Source organism: Corapipo altera, unplaced genomic scaffold (assembly GCF_003945725.1).
Source record: "Corapipo altera isolate COAL_440 unplaced genomic scaffold, ASM394572v1 23, whole genome shotgun sequence".
Classification (NCBI taxonomy): Eukaryota; Metazoa; Chordata; class Aves; order Passeriformes; family Pipridae; genus Corapipo; species Corapipo altera.
The window spans coordinates 5,982,317-6,009,240 of NW_020884878.1; the positions used below are offsets into that span (position 1 = coordinate 5,982,317).

Genomic DNA, 26,924 nt, shown 5'->3' on the forward strand with positions numbered 1-26,924 from the left:
AGACTTGGGACCCTGTGACCCTGGGATCCTATGCTCTCTGCTCTCTTCATCCCTTATGCCCAGAACTCCATATCCCCAGCACCCTATATCCCCAGGACACCATGCACCATGTACCTGGACTCCAAACCTCTGGGACCTCAGGAGCCCAGGACCCCAAGATCCTGTGCTCTCTGCTGCCTGCACCCCTTATCTCCAGAAACCCATATCCCCAGAACACTATCCCCCCAGGACACCACGTACCTACACTCTGTATCTCTGGGACCTCAAGAGCCCATGACCCCGGGATCCTGTGCTCTCTGCTCTCTGCATCCCTTATCTCCAGTACTCCATATCCCCAGGACACTATGTAACTGCACTCCATACCTCTGGGACCTCAGGAGCCCAGGGCTCCCGTCCTGCTGAGATCCCACATCCCTGGCACCGCATGTCCCCAGACCCTCACGACTCCATGCCCCCAGGACCCCCATGCTCCCAGGCCCCCATGTCCTCAGACCCCGGGATCCCCACGCCCCTGTAACCCCGCGCCCCCAATCCCCGTCCCACCCCCCCCAACCCAGCCCCGGCCCCGCGGCATTCCCGCCCCGCCCCCCCGGGACTCCGCGCCCTCAGCCAAGTTTCTTGGAACTTTGCCTGGCGTGACGCGCGCGCCGGCGCCGGGCCCCGTCCTCCCGGCGCAGCCAATGGGCGCGCGGGGCGCCCGGGGCGGCGGCCAATCGGCGGCGGCCGGACAGTTCCCCGGTCCTGACCGACCTTCACCGCCCGCGCGGGGGGGGCCATAAAAGGGCCCCGCGGCGGCGCGCGCCGCTCCCGCCTCCCGCCCCTGCGCTGCGGCGGACACGGCACGGGCGGCACCGCGGGACCGGCGGGGAGGTGAGCGGGGGGACGGAGGGGCGAGGGGTCTCCGTGCGCTCGGGGGGGAGGCCGTTTCTCCGTAGAGCACCGGCGTGCGGGCGTCCTGCGCGCCGCGGGGAGGCCGTTTCCGCGTACCGGGTTCCCGTGCACCAGGATCGTGGGCGTCCTGTGCGCTGAGCGGAGACCGTTCCCCAGTACCGGGTGCCCGTGCGCCGGGGACGTGGGCGTCCCGTGCACCGGGATACGGGTGTCTCCTGCACCGAGGTGCCGCGGCGGCTGGGGGGGCGGGCCGGCCAGTCGCTGCCGCAGCCCCGGGAATCCCGTCAGCATCCCGGTACTGACCGCCCGTCCGCTCCCGCAGGTCCGGGCCGATGGTGGGAGGCAGACCCCGGCGGAGCCCGGCCGCCCGCCATGCCCTGGAGCGTCCGGTGGGTCGGCGGCTGCGGCGCCCAGTCCCAGAAGCAGTGCAAGAAATCCTCCTTCGCCTTCTACCAGGCGGTGAGGGACCTGCTGCCCGTCTGGTTCCTGGAGGACATGCGGACCATGGAGGTCTTCCACTGGGAGGACGGGGGCAAGGTGAGCGTGTACTCGCCCTCGGAGGCGCTGCTCTACGCGCTGGTGCACGACCACCAGCCCTACGCCCGGCACCTGCTGACTAAGTTCCCCCAGAGCGCCCTGGCCGTGCCCAGCCAAAGCTTCAGCTGCTGCCAGTCCGCCCCGCACCTGGCCATGGCCGTCCGCTACAACCGCGTCCGGATCCTCTTCCGAATCCTCAAGGCCATCCAAGCCTTCCCGCCGGGCGACAGAGCCGGGCACCTGGACCGCCGAGGCTGCAGCCGCGTGGAGGGCGGCAAGACAGCCCTGCACATGGCCTGCGAACTGGTGCGGCCCGAGTGCCTGCTCCTGCTGCTCGGGCACGGAGCATCGCCCTCCCTGCGGGACAGCGCCGGGAACACCCCCGTCGACACCCTGCTGCAGCAGATCTCCCACATGCCGGCGGCTAACATGCGTGCCAAGCTCCTCTGCCTCGACTGCCTCTTCCTCTTCGTGCCTCAGGACCTCCAGTTTGCGATGAAACAGCAACTGTTGGACAACCGGCAGCAGTGGCAGGACCTCCTGGGGGAGAACAGGTTCCAGTGCCTGGTGGGCTTAGCTCCCCCATCACTGTTTGTCGGAGCCATGCGTGTCTTGATCAGGACCATTTCACCTGAGCATTTCCCAGAGGCTCTGGACAATCTGCCTCTGCCTCATTTTCTAAAGCCTTTGGACTTGAAACTGGAGAGCTAGAGGGGCGGTATGAGAGCCTCCCGCTCACCTGACAGAAATAGACTTGTGCTAAAAGTGTATCAGTATACAAAGCTGCTAATGCAGTGGCCAAGTATCTGTTTTAATGAGAACTGTATTTTTAAAAGAATTATATCTGGCACTTTACAGTATATTTTATTTAAAGACCCTTGTGATGAGGTGAGGGCCATGCTGCATTTTATAAAGATGTTCTATAGCATGTACAAATGAGGATATGTGGAAGAACATATTTGTAAATACATCTGAATAAACCAGTGGCAGATGTGATCAAAATACAAATCAAGCAACTGAAAACCCTGGAGTGGCATGTGCCTTGGAAGAGTGTGTGCAGGGTGGGGGAGTATCTTTTTGTTAGGATTTCCCTGTTACATAAGCCTTGCCGTCCTGGAACAGGATGACTCCTTTTTTTACAGCTCTCCTAATACATCTTGGCAGAGATGCGGGGTTTTTTTAAAGGCACAGATGAAAACTTCCTCATCTTGTACACAAGACCAAAGAGATGCCAGATACTGTTACAACTTCCCTAAACAAGCCTGCCAGAGATGTGCATGTGAACAAAATATATTTTAAAATACGCATAAATAACAGTTGGCTTCCTTCTAAAGTTCTCTCTATTCCTCCTTGGAGGACCAAGGTGCTTGTTGTCAGGCAGTGGAGACCTGGAGTACACACACTTCTCTGGCCAAAATTGCTCCTGCCCTGGCAGGGCTGGACCCTGGAGCCCCTCTGTGTGATTGCTGCAGGGTGAAGAGGGTAACACACCGCAGGAGGGCCAACCTCATTGTGCCTGCTCTCTGCTATTCCCAGAGGGATTTAAGGAGGTATGGCAAGGGCACAGGACTCTAGAGCATGGCTTTTTGGATGGATTATGGATTCTGGTCCCTCCACTGCCACTCCCCAGCAGGCTTAGCTTCAGCTGTCAGCACTGCAGCAGTCTTCGTGTCCTCTCTGGGTACCAGAGGAGTAGCTTAGATATCCAACCTTCCCCCAACTATCCCTTCTAAGATGCCCAAGGTAGAAAAAAAAACCCTCACAGCTGCTCCAGATCAAAAAGCCCTTTAGGGGTAACGTCCTGCTTCCAATACTTCTGTTTTGACCAAGCAAAGGGTACAGCTTCAGTTCTTTGCTCTGCAACCTTTACAGCATTCCAGGCAGTCCCTGTAGAACTGGCACTGTCCCTGCGTGCTTTGCAGGGAGCTGCGCCTGCTCCACCGGCACTGCATTGATAGCAATCTCCTAGGCCACAGCACTGGAGCTTTGGCTCTGTTCTTGGAAGTTGTCATTGAAACTGGAGGGTTTTGTTTCAGTGCTTAAATTCATAGCCAAGGAGTTGTTTGCTACTTGAACTATTTCAGCACTGCTGTTCCCTCTGGGGTCATCAAGGAACTGATGCGCTCAGAGAGGAGAGGCCGCGTTCAAGGCACAAATGTCTTTATTTGTGAATTAATTTTGGTTAAGGCAAAAATAAGAGAAAACCACAGAATGAGGCACTATAAGCTGTTCATCCTTCAGCACAACATGGTGGTATTTCATCTAAAATAATCTTCATACTGCAGCACAATAAAAGATAATCCATACTTCTGAAATTTGAGAAGAAACAGAAAGAAGATTGCTATTCTTAGATTAAGGGCACTGAAAATGTTTCCTAGAAGAGCAAATGTTCCTTTTTTTCCCAAGAAACCAAGCTGATACATGCTTAAACTAATTACCATGGGAAATTCAGCTCCCTTGCTGGAAAGCATGGAACAATTCTAACTGCTCTCTTCAGCTACCTTGTGGATTATAAAAATACAGAAATCTAAAGAACTAATCCCTCAGCCACTTACAGACAAATAGTAAAGCAGTCAGGTCTAACTTGCACATGGCAAAGTGTTGTGAGGTGGGGGAAGAGACAGAGCTGGAGGTGGGAGGAAATGTTTATCAGCTTTGCTGACAGAGACATAATGCGATTCAGCAGTGGGGAGTTGGTTAGTTGAACTGAGTGCTGGAAGATGCTCCTGCTCCCAAGCTGTGAGGGTAATTACACATTGGAACAGCATGACAGGCTGGGCGGGACATCCTGCACCTTAAAATGAGCCCTTAACAAAACATGAATTTGAGGTAAAGGCTGCCCTGTGATTCCCTATGGCCCTCCCACCAGCCCTGGGGTAATTCATTTCAACAAACAAAACAGATCCCCTCCACATGTTTGTGATGGGTCCAAAGCCAGCTAACTGCTATTCTTCCTGTTATTCTGGGACAGAAGTCAGACTTAGTGCTGAGCCCACACTGGGGTTCACTCTGCTGGAGATCACAGACGGACCTCACTGTGTGTGGCTTGCTGATGTCTGCGATGCTTCATCTGGAGGGGCTGAGAGGAACTATGGGCAAACCGCACTGGTAACTACATGGATCACTCACCCAACTGGGTCCAGGCTTGTTTTTCAGACAGAGTCACAGCTTGGAAAAAGGCTGAGGCTTCTTGGCTTTGGAAACAGAAGCCCTTTGTTTATACATCAAGCAATAGCAGCATCAGCTTTCCTCAGATTGACCTGCCAGCATGTCTCTGTCCTCTGCCACCTTTGGAGCACAGTGGAGTGCAGGCTCCACAGCCTGTTCAGTTTTCTGTCTCTTGGAGAAGGCTACCAACAAAAGTGCCAATTAGTGCCAGTTGCACCACCACTGACAAGCTTAATAAAGCATATGTAGACAGGGATTATGTCACTGCAGAAGAGGACTGTGGTGCTAGAGCCAAGGAGCTGGGCCACGAGGGTGTGGGAAAGAAGATTCACCAAGTCCTAACACCATGAGAGCACAGGGGTAAGGAGATACTTAAAAGTCTTACCTGCAAGGTAAGTTCTGTCTTACCTGCATAGGTTAATGTAGTCACACAAGGCAAATCACTCATCTGTAGGAAAAGCTTTCAAAAGCATGTAATGCAGTATACAGAGCCAGCATTCCTTAAAAGCTTAGTTACAGCCAGTCCTCTAAAAAACTGCTTTCCATTATGAAAACTACTTTCTATCATCAGTGATGAAATCTAATAAATATTTCCCATGGGTTGCTCAAGCACTTTAAAACCAAAATATTCATATACTACCCACCTTTTAGTACAAAGTGGTTTTATTTGCTGTGACAGGTAAAAAAGGCCTGAAACATTTTCATTCAGAAAGCAAGGGGAGAGAGGAAGTACTGAGTTACTTTTAATTTTGACTCTGCAATTGACTCCTCTCTGCTGCTCCCAAAGTTTAGCCTGTCTAGAGTCTGCTGAAGGAGATGACGTCTACTGTAATTTTGAGTAACTCATTTAAAAGATGGATTTGTGATTTTTAAGTCTTATTTTACCTAAAATATTAAGTAGTTAAAGAATTCAAACTTCTGTAAACACAAAACTAGGTGGTTCAAGCAGTCTAAAAAATCCCTTACTATAACATTTGTCTCTGATATACTGTCCTGCCATACAAGCTGGATCCTTGTCCTTGCCATGGTCACAGCCTGGTATGAGCATTGCCAGAGGTGGGCAGTGCTTAATTTTGGCAGAAGATGCCAATACTAAGCACACCTGAAAAATCACTTGCTTCACGAATATGCACAGATATGGAATATCAAGCCTAACATGAGCTTCACACTCAGGACCATACAAAGAATATCTGCTGCAAACAGGTAAGGGTTTCGTAACAGCTTCACAGGGAAAGAAATGGAGCTGTTAATGAACAGACTCCTCCTTGCAGACAAGCCTTGCAAACTGAGACAGGCATTAAGTAAAGGAGAAAATGAAAGAGGAAACCAAGCACAAGGCCTGCCAGGAGAAGAGGCCTTGGCCATAGGTAAGGCTGCAATTATAGGCTGGTTTGAAAATAAAGTTTAAAATAGTAAGATCTGGCACAGAGGCATGGAAGACAGATAGCAGAAATGGGCCAGCGTTCCAGGTTTGTTTCCTGATCCCTATCTGTCCTATGTCTGGTGTTCAAGCCATATGGGTTTTTGACTTGCAATATAAGAAATCTGTTGACATCAGCAAATCATTGTGCATTGCATCATCCCGTCTGGGCAAACAAGGCACCTGTGCCATATGCTCAATATTTAAAGAACACTGTAAATCCTTGCAAACCAACTTTCATAACACCTAAGTTGGTGGCAGTATTCCCATCACTGCTTGGTGTCAGCACCTGTCTGAGGCTACACCACCATTAATTCCCAGCCTGGCTTCAGCAGTCTTTCCTCCTCCGCCTACAACATGCAAAAGAGAAGCTCTGCTTATGACTCGCTCAGACCACATCAAACTGTCCTCTATTATCATGCACAAGAATCACATCTATGGTGCTGCAAGGCTGCTGCTTGCACTGATTTACTCCTGCTCTTTCCACCATGCAGGTACATTTGCATGTATAGCACAAGAGCAGAAGGAGCCGAGCTCCCTCACAAAACCTAACTCAGCAGTCATAGAAAACAGAAATATAGTTTGCAAAAAAAAAAATCAGAGATCCTCACTGCTTCTACAAGAAATGGATCCAAGTTTAGCTGGGGTAGAAAGGTTGTCCCCACTTGCCCTGATGACCTCTGAAATTACTGGTATCTCTTTGCCCAGTGGTTTAGTCGATAAATGAAAAAAAAAAAATCACATAAATCAACAAAGCAAATCTTTAGAATCTTCAAACAAAGAGGAACTCATTATGGTTAGGAATTATTGCTATAGCCAGAAGAGTCCAGTCATCTAATCTCAATTGTGTATGATGCAGGCCAGCAGTTCCCATGTTGGGCTTATCATATGACTGATTGACAGCATCTGCTTTAAATTCAACCCTATTTCATAGATTTTTAAACTGTGAAGCATCCAAGGCTCTTTGTGGAACTTGTGGCTGAGCCAAGCAAAGGTCCCATCCATCTAACCTCAACCTAATCTGTCCCTAAACCCCAAAACATCCCCTGCCATCAACCCTGCCTCCTTATTCTGTGACAGAAATTAATTTCCTAATGCAAATGCAAGAATGGACCAAATTGGATCTGAGTCAGCAAGGAGAGAGGCAGAGACCCAATTCAGAGAAGCAGGGAAGGCAGAAAAGGACTTTGAGCTGTCCCACACCTGGACTTCAGCTCTGTGAGCAAGGTTTCAGCAAGTCTCAGCCAGTAAGTCAGGACCGTGGGTGAGCTCCAGTCACACCAGCCATTGTAAAGTTATTTTCCCTGTACTACAAATTTAATGGGAAACAGTGCAAATCAACACTTCTCCTTCAGGAAAGGATATTAGGCCTGAAAAGCCCAATTCCGCAGTTCAGGCCTGCTGCAACCCATTTGGAGCCACGGCAAGATACCTGCATACCTGGGATGTGAAGGGAGACGATGGGCCAGTCTCCCCTACCCTGTGCTCCCCAACTAAAGCAAACACAACGGCAATAAGCTCCATGGATATGAAGAGGGAGATGAACAAGGCATTGAGGCCAGCCAAGTTCTTCCCTTAGGGTCCCTTGTGGAAAGCAGTGGAAGGAGGCCAAGGGAGCAGAAAGAGACTTCCAGGCAGAAAGCACTTGGCTGCATGCCTCAGCCAGGACAGGGAGCAGCTTCCAGCTCCGAGGGCAGCGCCCTCCCTGCTACTTGGCTCACTGATTCCTGCACCCTTTGCCATGAGCACCACAGCTCCTCTCCCACAGCCTCATGGCTCTGAGGGCCAACTGTCTGTGCTCCCACCAGTAATCAGGCAGTGTCCACAGACCCTGACTCTGTTTGGAAGACTGGGCAGCCCCATCTTCTCCCTCAGCCAGCAAAGCTCCTTTGCCCAAAATTGTCCCTCTGCTCCTTTGTTCCAGCCCCAGTGGTAATTACTGTTTTGATGTAAGGGGTGTTTTTTTGCCATCATGCTCTTAATATTCAGGCTTTATTTTATAATCATTAGGGTTTTTCTTTTTAATAGGGCAAATAAATTTAGTAAACACATACTACATCACACTCTTGTTTTTCATGTGATGTCATTTCCCTGACAATGTTTGCAGCAGCGTTTTAGAGCAAAGCCTAAATGGATAAGTAATTTCTAATTCACAGTAAGAGAGAGAATCAAGTCCCTTGAGGAGCTGAGTTTTTGAACATGCTTTCCTCCAAAACCATCTGCTAATGCTCTCCTGCTCTCTCCAACTCCTGCAATAAGGAAAGCTAATGATGGTTAGTGACTCAAAGTGCCAAGAAAGAGGGATGCAGACTCAAACTGATTTCAGTTTCTTGTTAATGACATGCTCAGTCAGGGCTGTGGTCAAAGGCAGGCTGGATAAAAGTCCCAAACTAGTAATGAAGGTGACCGAAGTGACTGCTTGCCCACTGGTTCTGTGAGGAGATGGGCACATCGCTCTGTGTAACACATCTGCAGCCTTGCCCAGCAGGAGTGAGGCTGTGACCCTGTGACCCTGAGCCTCCAAAAACTGCTGAGAGCACCGCAGGGCCACAGAGTCCCTGCAGAGCTCCCAGCACTAGCAATGGCAAAAACACTCATATGCCATTGGGAAGGGCTTGGCACTCCCTTGGGTTTGCCTCCTCCTTCAGATGCCCAAGGTTTGACTCAGCTTTGCTGCCACCTCATTTTCCCTGCCAGTAGCAGCACCAGGGCTGTGGTTAGACCACAAACACCGTGGCAGAAAAACACCTCCTGTGACAGCTGTGAGCTGCTGGAAGGGCAGACCAGGTGAGTCACTCACTGAGTCACTCATCAGGTAGAATATTTTGAAGGATAAAACCAGACAATTTCCTTCAAAGTGAAATGCCAGCTACATATCACCCAGGCTGCCTTCAGTGTGGAGAACGCTGGCTGCGGTGTTGGAACTCTGTACAACATGTCAGCCAGAGATGGCCAGTTCACACCCAACAACTTCAACCCAACCTTCATGGTAGGTCAGCAAGCCTATCATCCCATCAGCCATTGTGCTCTAGGTGAAAGACTCAAGGTCTATCTCCTCATAATCCTTTGCTCCAGTCAGTCTGGTCTCTATGAGACTATGACTCTTCCTGAGGGTTGTCACTCCAGACTGGGTGTGCAGTGGGAGGCACTCCACCCTCCATTCTTTCTCTCAGGAATAAAGTCCTCTCTACCAGCACAGCCTGTCCAAAGACTCTTGTCTGCCACTGACCCCTTCTATCCCCCTGGTCTTAGGATGCAGGGAAAGCACACTACCAGCATGGTAATGGGCAAAGAGCATCCAACCTGTCCTTCACTGTTGAAGGGACTGGGTAAGTCCCAGCTCCCCAGTGAGATCAGGCCCCTGTGGAAGCACACACTAGGAGGCAGCTGAGGGGTTGGGAAGACAGCATGGCCAGGCAGACAGTGGGGCCAAGCACCACAACACTTTTATCATGAATAATGTGAGAACCTGAGGTCCTAATTCTTTGGTACCACACGGTATCAGCTGTGCTTATGTCAGGGCTTAGATGTGCCTAGTAACGATGTGCCTGTGGTACTGAGCCACTGCCCACGTGATTAACAACCAACTCAAATCACATCTACTCCCCCTTGCCAATTTAGAGAGACACAGAGCAGTTAAATCCCAGCTTCTGAGCTCGAGCTTCTTCTGTGTAACATCAGCAAATATTCTTATCAGTAACATCAGTAAATATTCTTATCAGTAATATCAGCAAATATTCTTATCACCGGAGGTCTCTGGCTCAATATGGCCCTGCAGTGGCCTTTAAATCCTCAAGTCTTGCAGGTACTCACAACACAAGCCAGCTAGCAGCAGACATTGCCCTGCAATGGTCCATGCTGCACGTGCAAACAGCATTTTTGCTGGTACCAGGCAGGTGTTTCTCTCTGTTGTGCAGCTAAGCCCCCTGGGGCTAGAAGGAGAACCACAACACTCTGCTCAAACAGCAGGACTCTGATGTGTTCCCATCCTCTTTCCACTTCAGCTGAATGAGGCGAGGAGAAAAAAAGAGAAGTGAGTTGCTTTGCCAGCCCTGATAGTGAAGGAGTAATTTTCCAAGCTAAAGCCAAGCAGAAGAGGGAAGAAGTGACACAGAGCCTGGTTCTGCCCACCTCCAATTCAGAAAGAAAAGCTCTGCTTAGCAAATGCTGTGCCTTTCAGAGGGTGCTAAGCAGCACTGAGCACTCACTCTGGGAGGTAACAAGTCCCAGCTGTTAGTCTGGATCTGCATCTATTCACCTTTTCAGCATTTGCAGTTCATGCATGGGAAGTGGCACTGTACTGTACCAAACCAAGGACACAGAGCTGGGAGGGTATTCGGAAGTCTTTTGTTCCAGAATCAAAAGAAGTCTTTCCTGCCTCCTTCTTGGGATTTGATGCTTTAGAAACTGGTTGCTCAGATACCAAACAAATCTTGTGTAGACTCCTTGTTGAAACAAAAGCATAGAATTTTATGCAACCAAATCCCTGCTTTGGACTGTGACCTTACCAGGCCCTATTCATTAATTAGGCTACACTGAAGCTTTACTCAGATCCAAACCTGACACTGATGCAGCTGACCCTGTAGGAGACACCCTTCCAGACAGGACACATAACAAACGTTGTTTTAATACCATGTTGACCACAAGTGGCCTCGATGACCTAGACATTAAATATGGTGTGGCAGAATGGCGTGTGTCCTACCTCTCTAGCTGGTGTCTGGGAAGAAAAAATCCAATTTGGCTATCTGAGCCCATGACTTTTAGCTCAGCTAGCAAAGAACTGGCACGCCCTGTGACAGCAAGTCTTGAGCTCTGAGCCTATGGGGAACCTGTATTCTTTGAAGTATCAAAACATGAAACTAACACCACGCTGGTGGCATTTCTGCCTGCCTTCCTAGATCCCCAGCCTCTGCAACATAAACCTTTATGGAATTATGGGAAAACATAACTCTTTATTGGTTTGTTGCTCACTTTTCTATCGCTGTAGGATGTACCTGCTCTGATCATCATGCTGCTCCGAATCCCACATCCTCACTGTAGCTCCAAGTGTGACACTCTGCTGAACTGGTCAGCGAGGGTCACCCCACCCTGCTCACCACTCAGGTTTGCTCCTTTCTGAGCAGCTTTTAGGAACTGCCTGACCACAGTCAGTCTGTCAGTAGCAAAGCTTTTACCCCTGTTTCTTGTTTGCCTCCTCTCCGTCTTAATCTGCCCTAAGGTAAAAACAAATTCACTCCTGATCATCCCCTTGGAAAGTGCTGCCACCACAAGAAAACAGGGAGAAATACATAAGATGGCTGGTTTTGGAGACGATTACCAGTAATAAGTAAAAGGGTTACATCACACAGCTCAGGCCTGTTGAAATCAAAGACTGTATGTAAGCATCCACTTGTGGATGGATCACTTCTGTGGAGAAAGACTACTGGAACCAGCACCTAGAGCTTGACAAAAATGGATTTACTACACAAGTCTAACCATTTTCCTTTCACAAATCTTCCATACTGTTGTAATGCCAAATCATCAGTGGTCAAATTAATCTCTCTTATTTATGCTCTTGACATACTGATTCTGAAAATAAAAACAAACAAACCCCTTTATGTTACAGGTATTACAGGTGATGTTACATGTGTTATTAGCCAGCTGATTGCATTGCTTTTGTGCCTCCTCTACAATAAAGAGCCCTGTTTTCACACAGGCCATCAATGAGCCCTGAATGTTCTCAAGGATATGAGAACTGCTGGAGGACTGATGTGCAGAAATGCTGAGTATTCACAGCACCAAGTGACTGTATGGGCCACTCACTCAAGAGTTGGACTTGATGATCCTTGTGGGTCCTTTATAACTCAGAATATTCTGTGATTCGGTGTAAATGACATCAAAGAAAGATGCACATTTTCTTCACCTTCAAGATTCCTAATGGCTAATGCCATTCAGATCTACCAAGCAGAACACAACAGGACCTAAGAGTACTTAAAGTGAAAACAAGGTGTTATCACCTACATAAAAGAATCAAGCAAAGCAACAAAACATTAAATGGCTCTGATAAATAGATGTTCTCATCCCTTTCTCTTTACAGGGATTGTTCCCTTTGTCCAATCTTAAAGGCTTCATGGAATGGAACTGCCACCATTTCCTGACAACAGCACAACCTACTAAGTCTTATTATAAGGAAATGTTTCCTGCCATTAAGCCTGATTCTTCTTTCCATAGATAAGAATTATTCTCTTCAGTGATCCCTGAAACCATCATCTTACCTCTGCTCTCCCGAGCAACCATGGATTAAGGCAGGTATTCTTTAAAGGCTCTTCCACTTTCATCCCCTTCTCCAAGGGGGAGCATTATCTCTGCTCATGCTGGTTTTCAGAACATCTTTTATGAAATTTAGGTGCTTCCAGCTGTTTTTAGTAACCTAGATGTGAACACATCAATATCAGAGGGAAACAAAACTACATTAGCTCTACATGATGCAGAAGAGCTTCACCCCAAACCAGGACCAAAACTGCAAACATTACACAAAACCGACAACACAGGCCCCCCGTGACTTGACTATCTTTCAAAAAGATAAGCTCCTGTTTCCCAACCAGTGGCACAGACCTGCTTCCAAAGATATCCTTTATGTGAACCACAGCAGAGACACTGGGATAAAGAGAGGAAAAAAACATGTTTCCTTCCCCAAGTGTCATCCATGTTAAAATCTTATGAGTCATTACCAAAGAAGAAAGACACTCAGTACCTGGCTATCACATCATAGCAAGTAGATGCATTTATTTTGCAAAATCACTCGCTTGGGATGGCTTCCAAAAACATCCCATACTTGGCTGAAGAGAAGCAGAGTTGCCTCCAGGGATGTCATATGGCAAAGTGTTAGATCCTACTAATAATATTCCTGAAGCCATATCCAGGATCCATTGTAATGAAAGCTTTGCCATGGATACATATAGGACTAAATACGAAAGACAAGAGTTCCAATATTCCCTACTTGCCTGGCTGTGTTTTCACAAAATAATTTTTCAAAATAGTCCAAAACAAAAATGTTTTTCTCCCCTAGTCACCACAGTATGGTTATAACTGGGACCAGTTCTTCCTGAGCTTAACATGACAACTGAATTCAGATACTGCAACTCTGCTATTGGGAAAATGGCTAAATACAAGCTAAGACATCAATTATACCAGTATTAATAAACAAAAGTAAACTCATTTTAAATAGCTGTCAGATTATTTATTCTTTTTGGAAAAACTATGTACATATTCCCACTGCAGCAGTGTTTATGGAACAGTGATTCTCGAAGATGCTCCATCAAGCACTGACAACAGGGCCACATTTGTTTACAGAAGTGTACAACTTCTGCAGTGCTTTTCATTAAAAGCCTGATGGAAAAAGTGCAGGAAAATCTGAAGTTTTAGTGGTGACCCAGGACAACACACTCCAGAATCTGAGGAATTGCTATTTTACATCTACTCACTCTGTACAAGTTAGTAACTGTAAAACTAACAGAGATCAATAATGAAAGGTAAGAATCTTGAATGCAGAATGTAAATAGGACAATAATATGCAAATTATCTGGGTGAGGGGCCTAATTCTTGGGTCCGTTACACACTGGATTTCAAAATACTGATTTCAAGCTGAAAATCATTGTCACTCATTAATGTCCTAAAAAAATTGTAGATGGTAGATACAACAAGGGCTGTGCTTCTCCCCTCAATGATAACTTCTTTAACTTTTAAAATGAAACATTGCACGAGATTTGGTGAAATTCATCAAGAAGAGAGCATAAACAAGATTTCACATGTAATAACTGATCAAGGATGAGATTTATGTATCTGTTACACTGATGTGTTCCACCTTGGCTCACTTTAGGATCTGCAGCAGGGAACTCCAGACCTAAAGCAAGAATCCTTACAGACAGACCTAAGAAACCACGTATTTGCCAAGATCTGCAAAAGATTTCTATTATTCACCACAGTAGCTGGCAAAACCCACCAGGCAGGGAATCCTATGTAGGTGACGAGCCTGTCCATGCTGCCCAGAACAAACACGCTGAGGGAGACACTGAAATCTGGGCTCTTGGCAGCACAGTTCTGCAGAGACAGTAGTATTCTTTAGGTCTCTGAAGGTGACAGCAAAATAGATGCCAACCTGCTTCTAAAACTGGCTTTGAGAAATCACTGGCTGTCTGATTGCGAAACTCAGGGATTGAATGAAGCATGGCCTTTTAAGTGAAAGCTGAGCTCACCTGGCTCAGTATGCTTTGAAAACTCATCTCGCCCATTAAAAAAAGAAAATACCCAACCAACCATCTGTCACCTTCTGTCTTGAAAGTCTTCTATTAAAATCGGGTTTAAGAAGTTACTATATTGCAAGCAGCCAGGAATGGTGAAAAGCATGCTGCAAAGGACTGTAGGCAAGGTTTGATACAAAAACCTGCTGGTTTAACCTTTGGGTTTTTATTTAAACAAAAATTAAAGTAAGAAGAGATGCTTCACTACCTCCCTGGACCTCAACTCCTGTCCTATGGCAATTAGAAGATGGGGAGGAAGGAAAGCAGGTGCTCAGAACTGCCTCTACACTCTCCTGAGTTTTCCTCCCAGGAATGCTCCGTATGGGTGCCACATAAACATGTAATTGTGCATGGAAGAGCAGGAGAAAGATCTCTCCACTAAGCAAAGAACAGTATGAAAAGCAGCTAGGAGGCCCTGAAAGCAACAAGACTCAGCTTCCCAGTGTATCCATTCCTAGTACAGACAAACACGTACTTCAGATGTTTTTGTTGTTGCTTTAAACAGACCCCATGTTGACAGTACTTTAAGTAACCAGCTAATTAGACCTGCAGCCCGACAGATCTCCCACACAGGTACCTATGGCATCGATTTTTAACAAGGTCAGCATTATTAGTACAGCAATTATAAAATGAATCAACAGTGCAAAACATGTTATTTCAAAGTGTTCCACTGATCATTTATCATGTTCTCCTTAACTTAAAAGGATTGACTTGCACCACAGCACCACGGAACAAAGTGCAGATCCACCACTCACATGTTTTTATTCCCAGTTTGGAGCGCTGGGTGCGGCTCATGGAGGGAACAGACTAAAGCCCATCTGCTGAGGCACAAAACGGATTTAGCAAGACAAGCGTGGGAGCTGAGCAAGTAAAATCTCAGTCATTCTAGCAATTACCCTACTTACTTTGCACTTCCCATGATCAGCTGGCCGGTCTGTTCCCTAGAACAACCGGGGATTGTGGGGTTTCTTGCTGGTAGTTGCAGTTTTTCCTCTGCAGCTCAAGCAAATTCATTCTCTTTTGTACATATCCCCCTGCTCTGTAAGCCAGGCACACGTGCCAGGCAGTCCGCTGGGGGCTTCCCTGGAACTTTCCTCCCAAGCTTTTATTTTTTTTCTGGGAGAGATCCAGTTAGCTTGATCTTTCACCTGATCCAGCAGAGCTTAGCTAAATTCATCCAGCCCCTAGTTAGGCAAAACACAGCAGCCTCAGCAAGGAGTCATCTCTCGAGTATTCTCATTTCATGCTTTAACAGACATAACACCTGTGCCACTTCTCCATTCCATACACAAGTTACTTCTGCACACCCCTTAACAGCAGAGAGCTCCCAGCCAAGGCTCACCACACTGATTAGACAGCAGGTCCACTGAATACAAATAAAGGACACGGTCAACTTGTGCAAACTCAAGACAATAAGTACAGGACATCAATAAAATTCTGTACACATCCTTAAGTATATTTTATCTGGATATGAGATTCAAAACAGAAGTGCTATAAATTGAAGTCTCCTTCCTTTATCTGCTCTGAGTGTATCTCAGCTGAGGCTATGAGAAAAAGTATATTAAAACAGAAAAATAAGACACTGGTTTCTTCTATATCAGAAATAGTGAATAATGTTTGAAAGATTAATTCATAACTGCAGCTCCACTCACTGCTATTCAGTTGTGCACTATTCAGTGCCTCTATCAGAGAATCAAAAACTATAAAAATCACTATATTTTAAAGTAATTTGTGAGGGCCAAGATGGAAAGGGCATTTTTCAGTTTGGAAGATTTAGTATTTTTTGGTACTTTATAATCACTGTATTAGGTTTTAGAGAACAAAAAGCAAATCTTTTATATATGTGCATATATATACGTATATAAAAAGTCCACCATCTGTAAAAACATAAAGATTCTCAACAGATCTTTACTTTTTCTATACTTTTTTCCTCCACTAGCATCAAGCAGGATTTTAACTTTATGGTTAATATAACAACTTTGATAGATGTATTTAAATAGTTTTCAAGTCAGGCAGACTCAAAAACCAAAGGAATCGTCATGGTAATTTTACACAGCTTCCAGTATGATACCAGCCACAGTATATTCTAAAACATTTCCTGCATTGAACCCATTCAAGTGATAAGAAATGCATAGCTGATAAACCTAGATATTGCTATTCAGCAGACTAAGGAGATAATTTCATTCATCCAGATATTTTAATCCTTATCAGTGGAGCTTTGGTTCTAGTAATTCACAAAAGATAATGACTGCAACTCAACTTTCGCTTTCCAGTAATTAAAATTTAGTCCTCTATATTACAAGTTCTCTTCTGTCCTGCTGATGTGAGAGTGGTTAACTACTATTGTAGTTATTTAACTGCAATAACTTATTATTAAACAATCAGGGTGATCTACTTTGTTTCGATACATCAGCTTTCTTTGCTGGCTACTTGCCACCATAATACTGTTTCCAACACGCAACTTTCAGAAAGGCTGCAAAAGGAATAAAAGCTTGCATCTCATATTTTGCCACTAGAAATCCTCAATCCAGATCTTATCTCTCTGCTTCTGACAGGAGGGATGGAATCTGGACAGGGCGGGTTATGTAAAAACTGAAGACCAGAGAATTTACATCGAGGTAATGCGATCTCCATATCTTCATACACTATGTTTTACTAATTGCTAACTTCCCAGGCCCAGCCATAGGCATACAAGCACTTGAATTTCAAGCCTCTACACTCAGAACAGCATTTACTGAAAAGCTGTCTCAAGGTTGTTCCTTGAAATCTACCCAGAACTCCAGCAGAAACAACTAGCAACAGCTCACTCATTTAAGTGACTTTTAAAAAATATAAGCCAGAATGCCACACTAGTCTAAAATAACCCACAAGCGCCTTCAAAATACTTGACAGGACTCATCTATTGGAAAGTAACGTAGTGGAGTTATGGAGTTCAAACTTTCTGATGTTCACAAGTGTGTGGAGAAGAAGGGGGAATGCTTGTTCATTGCATCAGACACTCTTTGAACAGGTACAAAGGCCACAGAAATGTGAATCTTTGTAGCTGTATATTTAAAGCTATATTTAGACAATGACCTAAGTGTTCAATATATTTTTTCTTAGTAGCAGCAGTGTTTCATAACAACACTTCTATCTTACTGAAGCCATTAATGCATTTTCTTTGACACTTGTTAGCAAAAGATTTTCTTTGTACCCTTTAACATGATCCTATTCATTTTTATTGCTGTGAGACAAAGAAAATCAAGAGTTTCTTATATATCTAAAATGGCTGTTTCACAACAACTCATCACAGTCATTTTCCTTAAGCTGTGACATAAGGATTACTCCTGCATAATAGACACGAGCTGGTGCTGTAAGGAGACTACCAGTTCCCCGTAGGAGTCAGAGAAGCAGCTGAACCAGTCTGTCAAGATAAAAGCTATGATAATTAGCAAGGACATTGCCATTTGAATTTGAACAGGATTCCTGGGGCTGGAAGTGTGTTTAAGAGTCAGAAGCCTCATTAATCATTGCTATGTTTTCTTGTGTGAAGTTACCCAGGTCCTGACTGTCAGGAAACAGTTCTCTCCTCTGGGAAGTGAAGCCAAGGTGCTCTCTTGTAAGGCCCAGCTGCATTCCAGTTAAAGGCCAGAAACACAGGAAGTCCTCAGATAATTTAAAATTCAAGGAAGGGTGCAGTTACAGCACATGGTACAATCACCCATTTTCTGCTTGAACAGTTTCTAGCTGGGACTGCACATGCATATTTTTCACTGAAAGCTAAGATATTTAACATGCAATTTTTGTTCAGCATGTAAGGAAAGAAATTTGTTTACTTCTATTACAGTAAAACCATCTTAATATGGAGGCAACAAGCTTAATATTCAAATATGAGAAGTGCTTAATTTTCTTTCCTTGAAAGATGACCATTTTGCTGGTTTGACACGCCTGTCATAATTAAAAAAATACATGAAATAAACTTTACAGTATCCAGGTCCTTACACTGTCATTACCATATCGTCTGGGGTACCATTAGGGGAGGGATTTCATAAGCATGCCTGTCTTTCACAAGACAGTTTCCAGACACAGAGAACTCTCTTGTGAATCATACAACAGATGACTCTTACCACAGTAATTTATTTCTTAAAAATCTAGTTTATTGCACTTGTCTCAAAGCACAAACAAAACCAAAAACCTAAATACAGAAATAAAAGTAAAAAAATCCATCCTAATTTTATTTAAGCTATCCTAAAAAGTAGTCTGATAAGAGCTCTTGACATCAATTTAATATTAATGACCATAGCAAGGAACAGTATTATACAGTAAATAAACAACTAGCAAGCTCAAACCATTACTAAGATGACTTTGAAAAATGTAATACAAAAGTATCACTATTAAATAATGCCATTGTATTTGAGCATCTGGTGCTTGGCAGGGCACAGAGAAGTACTCGTGTCCTTTCTCCAAAGTGATTGACTCAGGAGCTGCCACAAGATACTTTTAAGCTGAATTTCAGCTTCTTTAGGGTCCTCAAGACACCAAGCTATGCTTGCATAAAACATACTGGGTTACTTCACAAGCTGATTCCATTACCATCCACTGCCAGACAGGCTAAAAAAACCCTCTGGGGTAATCTCTGTATACAGATGAACAAGAAAGAAGCGAACATATCATCTGTAAAAGGGAAACAAATCTGTCCTCCCTGTAAGACTGAGATCAGGCTGAGAACTCACAGCCAATATCACAAGTGCTACTAAAAAAAAGGTGACATAACTTGGTTCTCTCTCCACTGATTCACATTCTCACCTTGCACCATGTTTGTTCCAAGTTTAGTGCAGTACACGCATGAACTGTTCTGAAAGAGAACAGAGGTTCAAAAGAAAACACATCCTTTTCCGTGTGTATTAAGTTCTCAAAACAGAAACATCCCCACTTGTCAACTCTTGGCCTTTTCTGAAGCTGGCTCTTTTACAGTATTGGTTAACAGCTGCTTAAAACATTCTGATGATTTATAAGCTTAGAACAAACACAAAATAACTCCTCTGCCTACATAGTGAACTCAGGTTCTCTCATCTATAGTTCTATTGCTTAAAAAAGATGAGGTATCTTTCAAAGAAGATTTAGTATAAAGAAAAATAAGCTGCAATTATTAACTTAAGTTACTTCCCAGTTCATCACATACTCCTGCTGCAACCTCTGTTAAATATAAGACACTTCAAAATTTAGCTAACATAGCTAAAAATCAGAATATTGTTAAGTATTTTCTCACAATATCACAATTTTTAACGGGATATATAGGTAATTCTATTACCACTTTTTCTCTTAATACATCTAAGTTTGGTACTCAAAACAATATGAGTCCAAATGTTAAAGCACTGGCTGGAGGCACAAATACAGCACAACAGGAATTATGAAAGCTGCCTTTACATTCCTGCTTTGTACTACAAACCCAACAAGCGACCTCTTCTTATTCCAAACTGGGACTTACCCCCAAAAATCTGTCAGCTTCCTGATGGCTATGGAAATGGGTGAAAGTCCCCCTGATATCAGGTGTAATCCAAACTTCTCCCTTGTGAATGAAGCCAAATTATGAACGAAATTTCAAGAAATGGAAAGTTAGTATAGCCTTGCAAATATTTATGTGGAAATGGATCAAACTAAGTTAATTTCAACACCAATACTGTGTAATCATGATCGTCTCAAGTCTTACTAAGAAATACTTCACCATATTTTCTTCCATGCTGCAAGGAAAAATAATTCTAAATGTATGTACAACAGTCAGAGAGCAATCCCATCAGTTTGGAGTTCCAAGTACAAGAAGAAATTGAGAAATGCTTAGTGTTTCTGCTGTAGAGAAATATTTAATGCAACAGAATTCCTTCTCAAAATCAGTACATTAGTGTGCATGCTGCTGTGAAGTACTCACTTCCACTGCTAGTAAGATTAACTTAAGGGTTATATTTCCAAAGGAGCTTCTACAGTAATACAGTATAACAATTGCAGTATGCCACATCTAAAGAGTCTCCCAAAAGATAATGTAACAAACATCAGAACTCACAGCTTGGGGGCTATTTAACAGGTCAGTTTTTCAATACAAAAGTGCTAATATCACAGGTCCAATATGAGTGGCTTTTAGATCCAATATTCTGTACATACATCACAGAAATTCTGTCCTGTTTTTTTCACTGCTTCACGAGCTTGAGAGACTTCATATCACTTCCCATTCATCTTCAAAATCATCAGGGTGAAGCAAAACAGAAGTGTCATTATTTTTCTGCAAACTATGGGAATGGCTAAAGGTCTTAGTGAGGCGCTGGAGCAGGGATCCTGAGGTACTGATTGCCCACAGTTCATCTAGAGGGGTCACTGCAAAGCAGAAATTATCCATCTTTTAATTAAGGCAGCAGGTTCCAATTATAAACATTAAATAAATATTTGTAGCTGTTTTCCTAATTATACCCAGAGAAGGTTTTTACTAATGTGATAAAAGCACGCTCAGTGAAACTCTCACAGAGCATGCAGCTCTCCCTGCATATGGTCCAGCCTGAGCACCATCAGGGAGAAGTCAAAGCAGACATCACAATGTTTTGGACAGACTCTCATGCAGAACCAACTTGCCTGTTAAGCGTGAGACATTTCCAGGAATCTTCTTCCAGTAGTCTCCTGCAGGATTCTTGTCAGTAATGCCGTACCGACGAGCTACATCTCCATTGGGACACCGTGCCCAAACGGTCCTTGTACTTATGGCCAGCTGGCAAGCCTGCAAACCTACAGAGATTTGGACACAGAGAGGAAAAAAATCACAGGCTTTCCTGGGGACTAAATATACTCGCAGAAAAATTCACTAAGAGCAGACGTCAAGACCGTAATAGTTTTATATACTCTTATATGAAGCACTGGTGACCGAAAAAGCTTTCTAATTGCAGAGTTTGTATTTTGTATTCTGCATCTATTGGCCACACTGTGGATACATTTTATTATGTGGCCACAGCCACAAGTAACATCCAGTTAGAGGACCTTCGTAACACACTTTTGGAGCCTCCACTGTATGTTACTATCACATGGGGAATAATCCAACAGTTACAATCTTGTCTAAAACCGGTGAATATTACAGATATTGTGGACTTTTTCTTCGCCTCTTCACAAGCACTCTGCGACTAAGTGCCATGTGTTTATGCAGTGACAAATCTTTAAAAAGCAGACAGTGTCAATGCACAGTTATTTAGAAAGAAACAACTAAAATTTAGTTTTGTTTACAGGCAAGGCAAAAGTGTAACTACCTAATCCACAACACATCCAGCATTCAGGATTAGTAGAGAGATGTGCAAAATAGCATTAGGTTTTTGTTACCCACATCTACACAGTAACCCCGTGTGATACCACATTTAAATACAAAACTTTCCATGGCAAAATAGTTTCCTACTGCTTAGGAATTCTGCTTTAGTTCTATCTGAAAGGGAATTGTACCACTTATTAATTCAGTGGCAGCAGCCTAAAAACCATTGTACTTCTCCCAGTTAACTACTTAGTGTTTTTAAGTAAAACCAAGGTTCTCTTTAAAAGATAACCCTTATCAAACACTTGACTGCCAGAAAAAATATTTTATTTAAGCATTACTATTCAATTTAAAAAGCAACAAAAAAAAAAATCTAAACAAAACAAAAACTGAGAAAATGGCAGAAACAACAAGGAACTGATGCATTAATTTTTACCTGGTACATGTTCCCAGTCAGTGCCTACAGGCATTTCATCTGTAATTCCAACTCGCACATGGACATTCCATTTGCTATCAATTGCCCACAACATCTGATCATTTGGACTTGAATGAATGCTGACCAAGTTGATTCCTACTGGCTATAAAAATTAAGCACAGTATTTAAACTTTGAACTACTGCATCTTTGTACTATTGTATCACTTGTTCCTCACAGAAGTACACATCCACAGTAAAATATTGACCAGATACTAAAGACAGGGAGCAATCTAACTGATATTGTATATGTCACTGTACAAGATTATCACTTTTCCAAGAAGTCAATCCCTTTCTAAATAGAAAGGAATATGAATGAATGTCACTCAATTACTGATAATGATATTCATATTTAATGTTCAGTATTCAAGCCTAATAATGTTAATATTTGCTTACCCACTGCTGTTCCAATCAAATATGTTTCAATTGAAAGTTGGAGGGAACTCTTCCAATGAAATGCACAAAGTACAGTATTTTCCTCCTGCCTTCCTGAAGGTTTCCTAACATAACTAACTTTGCACTTTATTTCTAAGCATATACAAGCAGTACAATTTGTTACAGTCTAAATGGGTCCTCTTTGCAATGAAATGGTGATCTGTCTTCTTCCCTGTACTCCATTCTATAGGAATACAACCATGGAACGCTGTAAGAATACAACCATGGAACTCTGTAAGAATACAACCATGGAACTCGCTGCAGACCACTGCAGCACTGGAGCAGCCACACCTGCAGGAGAGGATCCACAACACCTGTTGGCAAATACAAGTGAAACACACTTCCCATTCTGCTCCCGGGCACGTCCTTACTCCATCTGCTTCTATGGAGATTTGCCTCAACTACTGTTCAAAATCAGTGTCACTGACATCAAAATGATGGTCGTTTTGTAGCAAAATATATCAGCCAACAGGTTTGGATGTTTGCAAATGTCCTGCAAAACATGTTCTTCAAATAAAACACGAACAAAAACAAACAAAAAACTTTTTCTCCACACCAGCCTAATAAAGGCACTACAGAAGACAGTATCATGCCCGGAAACACATCTCCTCACAAAACAACACTGAATTCCCTGCTTTAGCCTCACAGGCAAAAGCTGAATTTCCACTGTGATAAACAGAAGAATAAACAGCAATTTGCATGTACAATCCTAGGAATACAGAAGCATAATCTGCATGTATATATATATATATATATATATGTATATAAGGACCCAACCCAGTCCCAGATGGGTCTTCTGCGTACATACAGTTACCTGCTTTGGTTTTGCTTTTAAAATTCTGGTGCTGACATGTGTCTGACCCAGTTATAATCAAGTTTGACTTGCATCATCAAATCAATCCTGTCTATTCAAGGTTTTAAGGCCTTCAACAGACTATCTTCTCATGGTTTTGCTCTCATTAGGTATTTGCCCTCCACTGGAAGCTTCAGGCTGTAGAGGCTTGATCAGTTGTTTACCTCTGCTCACAGTAAATTTACAGTGGCTGCAGTTTGAACACTTACAAGTAAAGCCACTAATTGTCTTGAAAAGCACTAACTACACAGAATACATAGCTGCCCAGCTACTTTCCAACTGGTATTAAACTAAAAACCCCAAAACAACAAACCACACTAAAAACCTCCAAACATATTCAAACCCAAACCACAGTAAAACCAAAACATCCCAAAACCCCACACAATTTTCCCCTCTGGGCTTTCTGCCCCTTCACTGGAAGTGAAGTGCTCCTTAGTCCTGGACCTGTTTCAGTTTCTCCCCTCCATTTCTTCTCTGCTTCTTTCTACAGCTACTTTGGCTCTCACTCCCTATTTCTCTCTGCTCACTTCCCCGCACCACTGCCATGGAGTGGTGCCTCACTTCTATGCTGCTTCCAGCTGCATCACATGCCTCTCCATATTTCTGCTTTTGCAGTCTCATGTTTTCTAGTAAGGAAGTTGTGCAGTTATTACCTTATGCAGGCTGAAGCACTGCACTACCAGGAGACCTTTGCCTTTCATATTTTTTTTCAAATTTTATTTTATATTTTCAAATCCACTTATCTCCTTCTCCTTACCACATTCTTCTAACAGTCACCTCTTCCTCAGATTTAGGATCTTCTGCCCCATCTCCTCCATACCATGAATTGCCTATGCCCTGCAATACACTTCACGTTCCAACCAGGGGCGTTCACAAATTGTACCCAACAGCTTGGTGTGACTTCTGTTGCTGAACTGTTGGGATTTGTGCACATGACCCTCCACTGTCCTATGTCAGGATCCCACTGTTCTCTTCCTCTGTCATTTGTCTAGAAAAGAATTCTCTGAGAAAGAACTGGAGGAGTATTTCCATCCAAAATTACTTACTGAGTGCTTATACCTAGTACCTAAGTCTGTGTATTACTACAGGTTTACAGGCTGTGGAGGCTAAGAAAAGCAGACAAAATGCCCCAAAGGAGTGCCATGAAAGGAGCTGCATGAATCTCAACTAGATTGCTTCTGATACCACTGCAGGCTCAAGCATATTTAGAGCAATTACTTCTCCCCTATTCTGCAGCACCAACACATCTAAGAAACAAATGGCAATCATGAAATTCAAAGTAATGTGTCTACAAGCTTGCCCAAAAATTCTTCTCATTCTTTGCTTCCCTAAGTGAGCTCTGGGTATTTCACCTCCAGCTTCTCTTCCTTCTTCAGGCTACTTAGCTTTTCTGATAAACTTGCACCAATAAAACAATCCTGTTACTCTCACTGTGAGAGATCCAGCCAATTCACCTCCACCCCCCACACCTTTCTGCTGTGAAACAGCCAATAAAGGGCAGAACGGACAGGACAGATACTGCCATCATTATTATGTACACCAGCTTCTGGCACAAACCAGGGACAAGATGTTGGAACCAAGTACAGGTAATTCTTAGAGCCTGTTGCAGAGATTTGACCTCTGTTGTTTTGGTTTTTCTTACCCAGAAAGCCACCATCTACACCAAAAAGGTGTTCTCATGGCTAACACAGTAAGGTGAATAAGATTAATTTAACATTTTCTTGACATAATGTACCATTTTTTGGAACAATCATGCTGACATTATCTCACATATCCCCTAGTTTCACTAAGTTTGAATTACCATAAGCATGCTTTAAGTGTTTTATAATCTATATAACAAGAAAGTCTCTACAGCTCCAGTTAAAGGTTAAATGCAGTTCTCTCATAGCAGTAAAGAGAGAGATCTGTGCAAATTCATAAATCTGCTGATAACATTCCAGAGGCTGATAACCATGAAAATTAATAAATTATCTTAGCATAGCCTTTTCTCAGCTGGTTTAACTTCCAACAGGATCCATGAGATTGATATACCTTGACTGTAAAACATGTCCTATTTGTAATTTACTGAAGAATTTGGAATTTTAAAGAGCCTCACACCAGTCTCTCAGCTATCCTCCTCTAATGCTGACACACAAAAATCTGCTTTTATCCACATTTACCTACAATACTCAACGCTGAGAGAGATCGTCACGTTATGGATCATTAATGGATCCAGTGTTATGTGATAAAAAATGGTGGAATATTGCTTTCCTTATACTTGGGGTGCCAAAAATTTCTAGACTCTAAAAATCTAAAGAGTCTGACTGTTTTAGCCAAGAAGAGAAGGCAGATCCTCCTGCCCTCTGGTCTTGTGCTTTGGCTACAGACACCCCAATCACTCTCTGTCTTTTTATATGAAGGATTTCCCATCACAACCATGGTCATATATTGCCAACTATGTACTTTTCAACACTAAAACTACATACTAAGAGCTGTGAATATCTTTGTTGTCTGCTACAAATAAAAGCAACAAAAAAGAACTTGCTAGTACCCACCCATCTCATAAGAAAACAATGCTGACAAAATGAAGTAAACTAGAAGGAATCACTTAACCAGCAAATTCTTAAATGATATCAAGACACAGTGTCTATGCTAAACATATTTATCAAGCTGTCCATTAGCTTTATAATTCTGTGCAAATAATTTCCTTTGTTTCTGCAAACCACAGAGAGACAAGCCTCGGTGTAAGGATTTCATTTGAAAAATAGTATCACACAAAATCCAAAGTAAAAACTAATACACTCCCCCTCCCATGTCCCCTGACATCCTACCCAGAAGTTTTGTCTTACTGATCACAGCTGAACCCAAATCCCAATGGTTCAACTTCCTTGTCAAGGAAGAAAAGACAAACACACACACAAAAAGGCACCAGAACATTTTCCACTTTTCAGGAGCAGAGAGTCCATGTACCAGCCAACCTCCACTATCTCTGTTCTGCTGCAAATATCCAGGATAAGGAAGACTAAACAAAACATTATTGGTCTGTCCAAGACCAATCCTTTTTAGAATGAGTTGGTGGCTACATGCAGCACAAATGTTCTCCTTGCCTTCACCTGGTCCAGCCCAGGCCATAAGAAGGTCCCATAAGAGATACTTCTCACACTGTTGAGCCTTATGTGTGTATCACACTAATCTGACTATTTTCATGACTAACAGCATCAAGACCCTATTAACATGAATAACAAAGAATGTAACTTAGAGAGGCTCTTCCCTAATATATGCCTATTTCTGTATTATTATCTGAGGTCTATTTGAATGAAGGTTGTAAAGCACTTTCAGCATTAGCTTGCTAAATTAAGTGCTGCTTTTTTCTCTGCAGAGAAGTTCAAGGCAATATACAGGAGCAGGAAAGATCAATCTATGTTTGGTCTTCCCTCAATGCCACGTGTTCTTCAGTAATGCTGGCATTAAACTGTCAGAAAAACATCATTATTTATTGTCTGAAAAAATGGAGCATTATTTTCCTCAGAAGCCTCAGAAAAAACAACATCACCCTTTCCCCCACTTTCTGCCTTTAGTGAATAAAGGGACAAAGGCCTTAGTTGGGTATCTCCAATTAAGGAGATATCTATTGT

The 26,924-nt window shown here is 43.6% G+C and overlaps 2 protein-coding genes across 5 annotated transcripts in view; one reads left to right on the forward strand and one right to left on the reverse strand.

Annotated features, from left to right (window-relative positions):
* Positions 1-820: 820 nt before the first annotated feature.
* On the forward strand, positions 821-2,744 carry ANKRD9 (ankyrin repeat domain 9). The gene is made up of 2 exons (XM_027638260.1): positions 821-870; positions 1,214-2,744. The coding sequence occupies exon 2, from the start codon at positions 1,264-1,266 to the stop codon at positions 2,137-2,139; it is 876 nt and encodes a 291-aa protein (XP_027494061.1). The 5' UTR covers positions 821-870; positions 1,214-1,263; the 3' UTR covers positions 2,140-2,744.
* A 15,666-nt stretch (positions 2,745-18,410) lies between these two features.
* The window catches only part of TECPR2 (tectonin beta-propeller repeat containing 2), a 43,968-nt gene continuing 35,454 nt past the window's right edge, over positions 18,411-26,924 (reverse strand). For 2 of the 4 annotated variants that reach the window (XM_027638252.1, XM_027638251.1), the window contains 3 exons: positions 21,987-22,128; positions 20,893-21,042; positions 20,341-20,640 (listed from right to left, as the gene is read on the reverse strand). In XM_027638252.1, coding sequence (XP_027494053.1) covers positions 20,483-20,640; positions 20,893-21,042; positions 21,987-22,128 — 450 coding nt within the window. In that variant the 3' untranslated portion in view covers positions 20,341-20,482. Of the gene's footprint in view, positions 19,844-20,340; positions 20,641-20,892; positions 21,043-21,986; positions 22,129-26,924 lie in introns of those variants that run through there. The other 2 variants (XR_003526782.1, XR_003526783.1) reach the window with 2 other exon arrangements.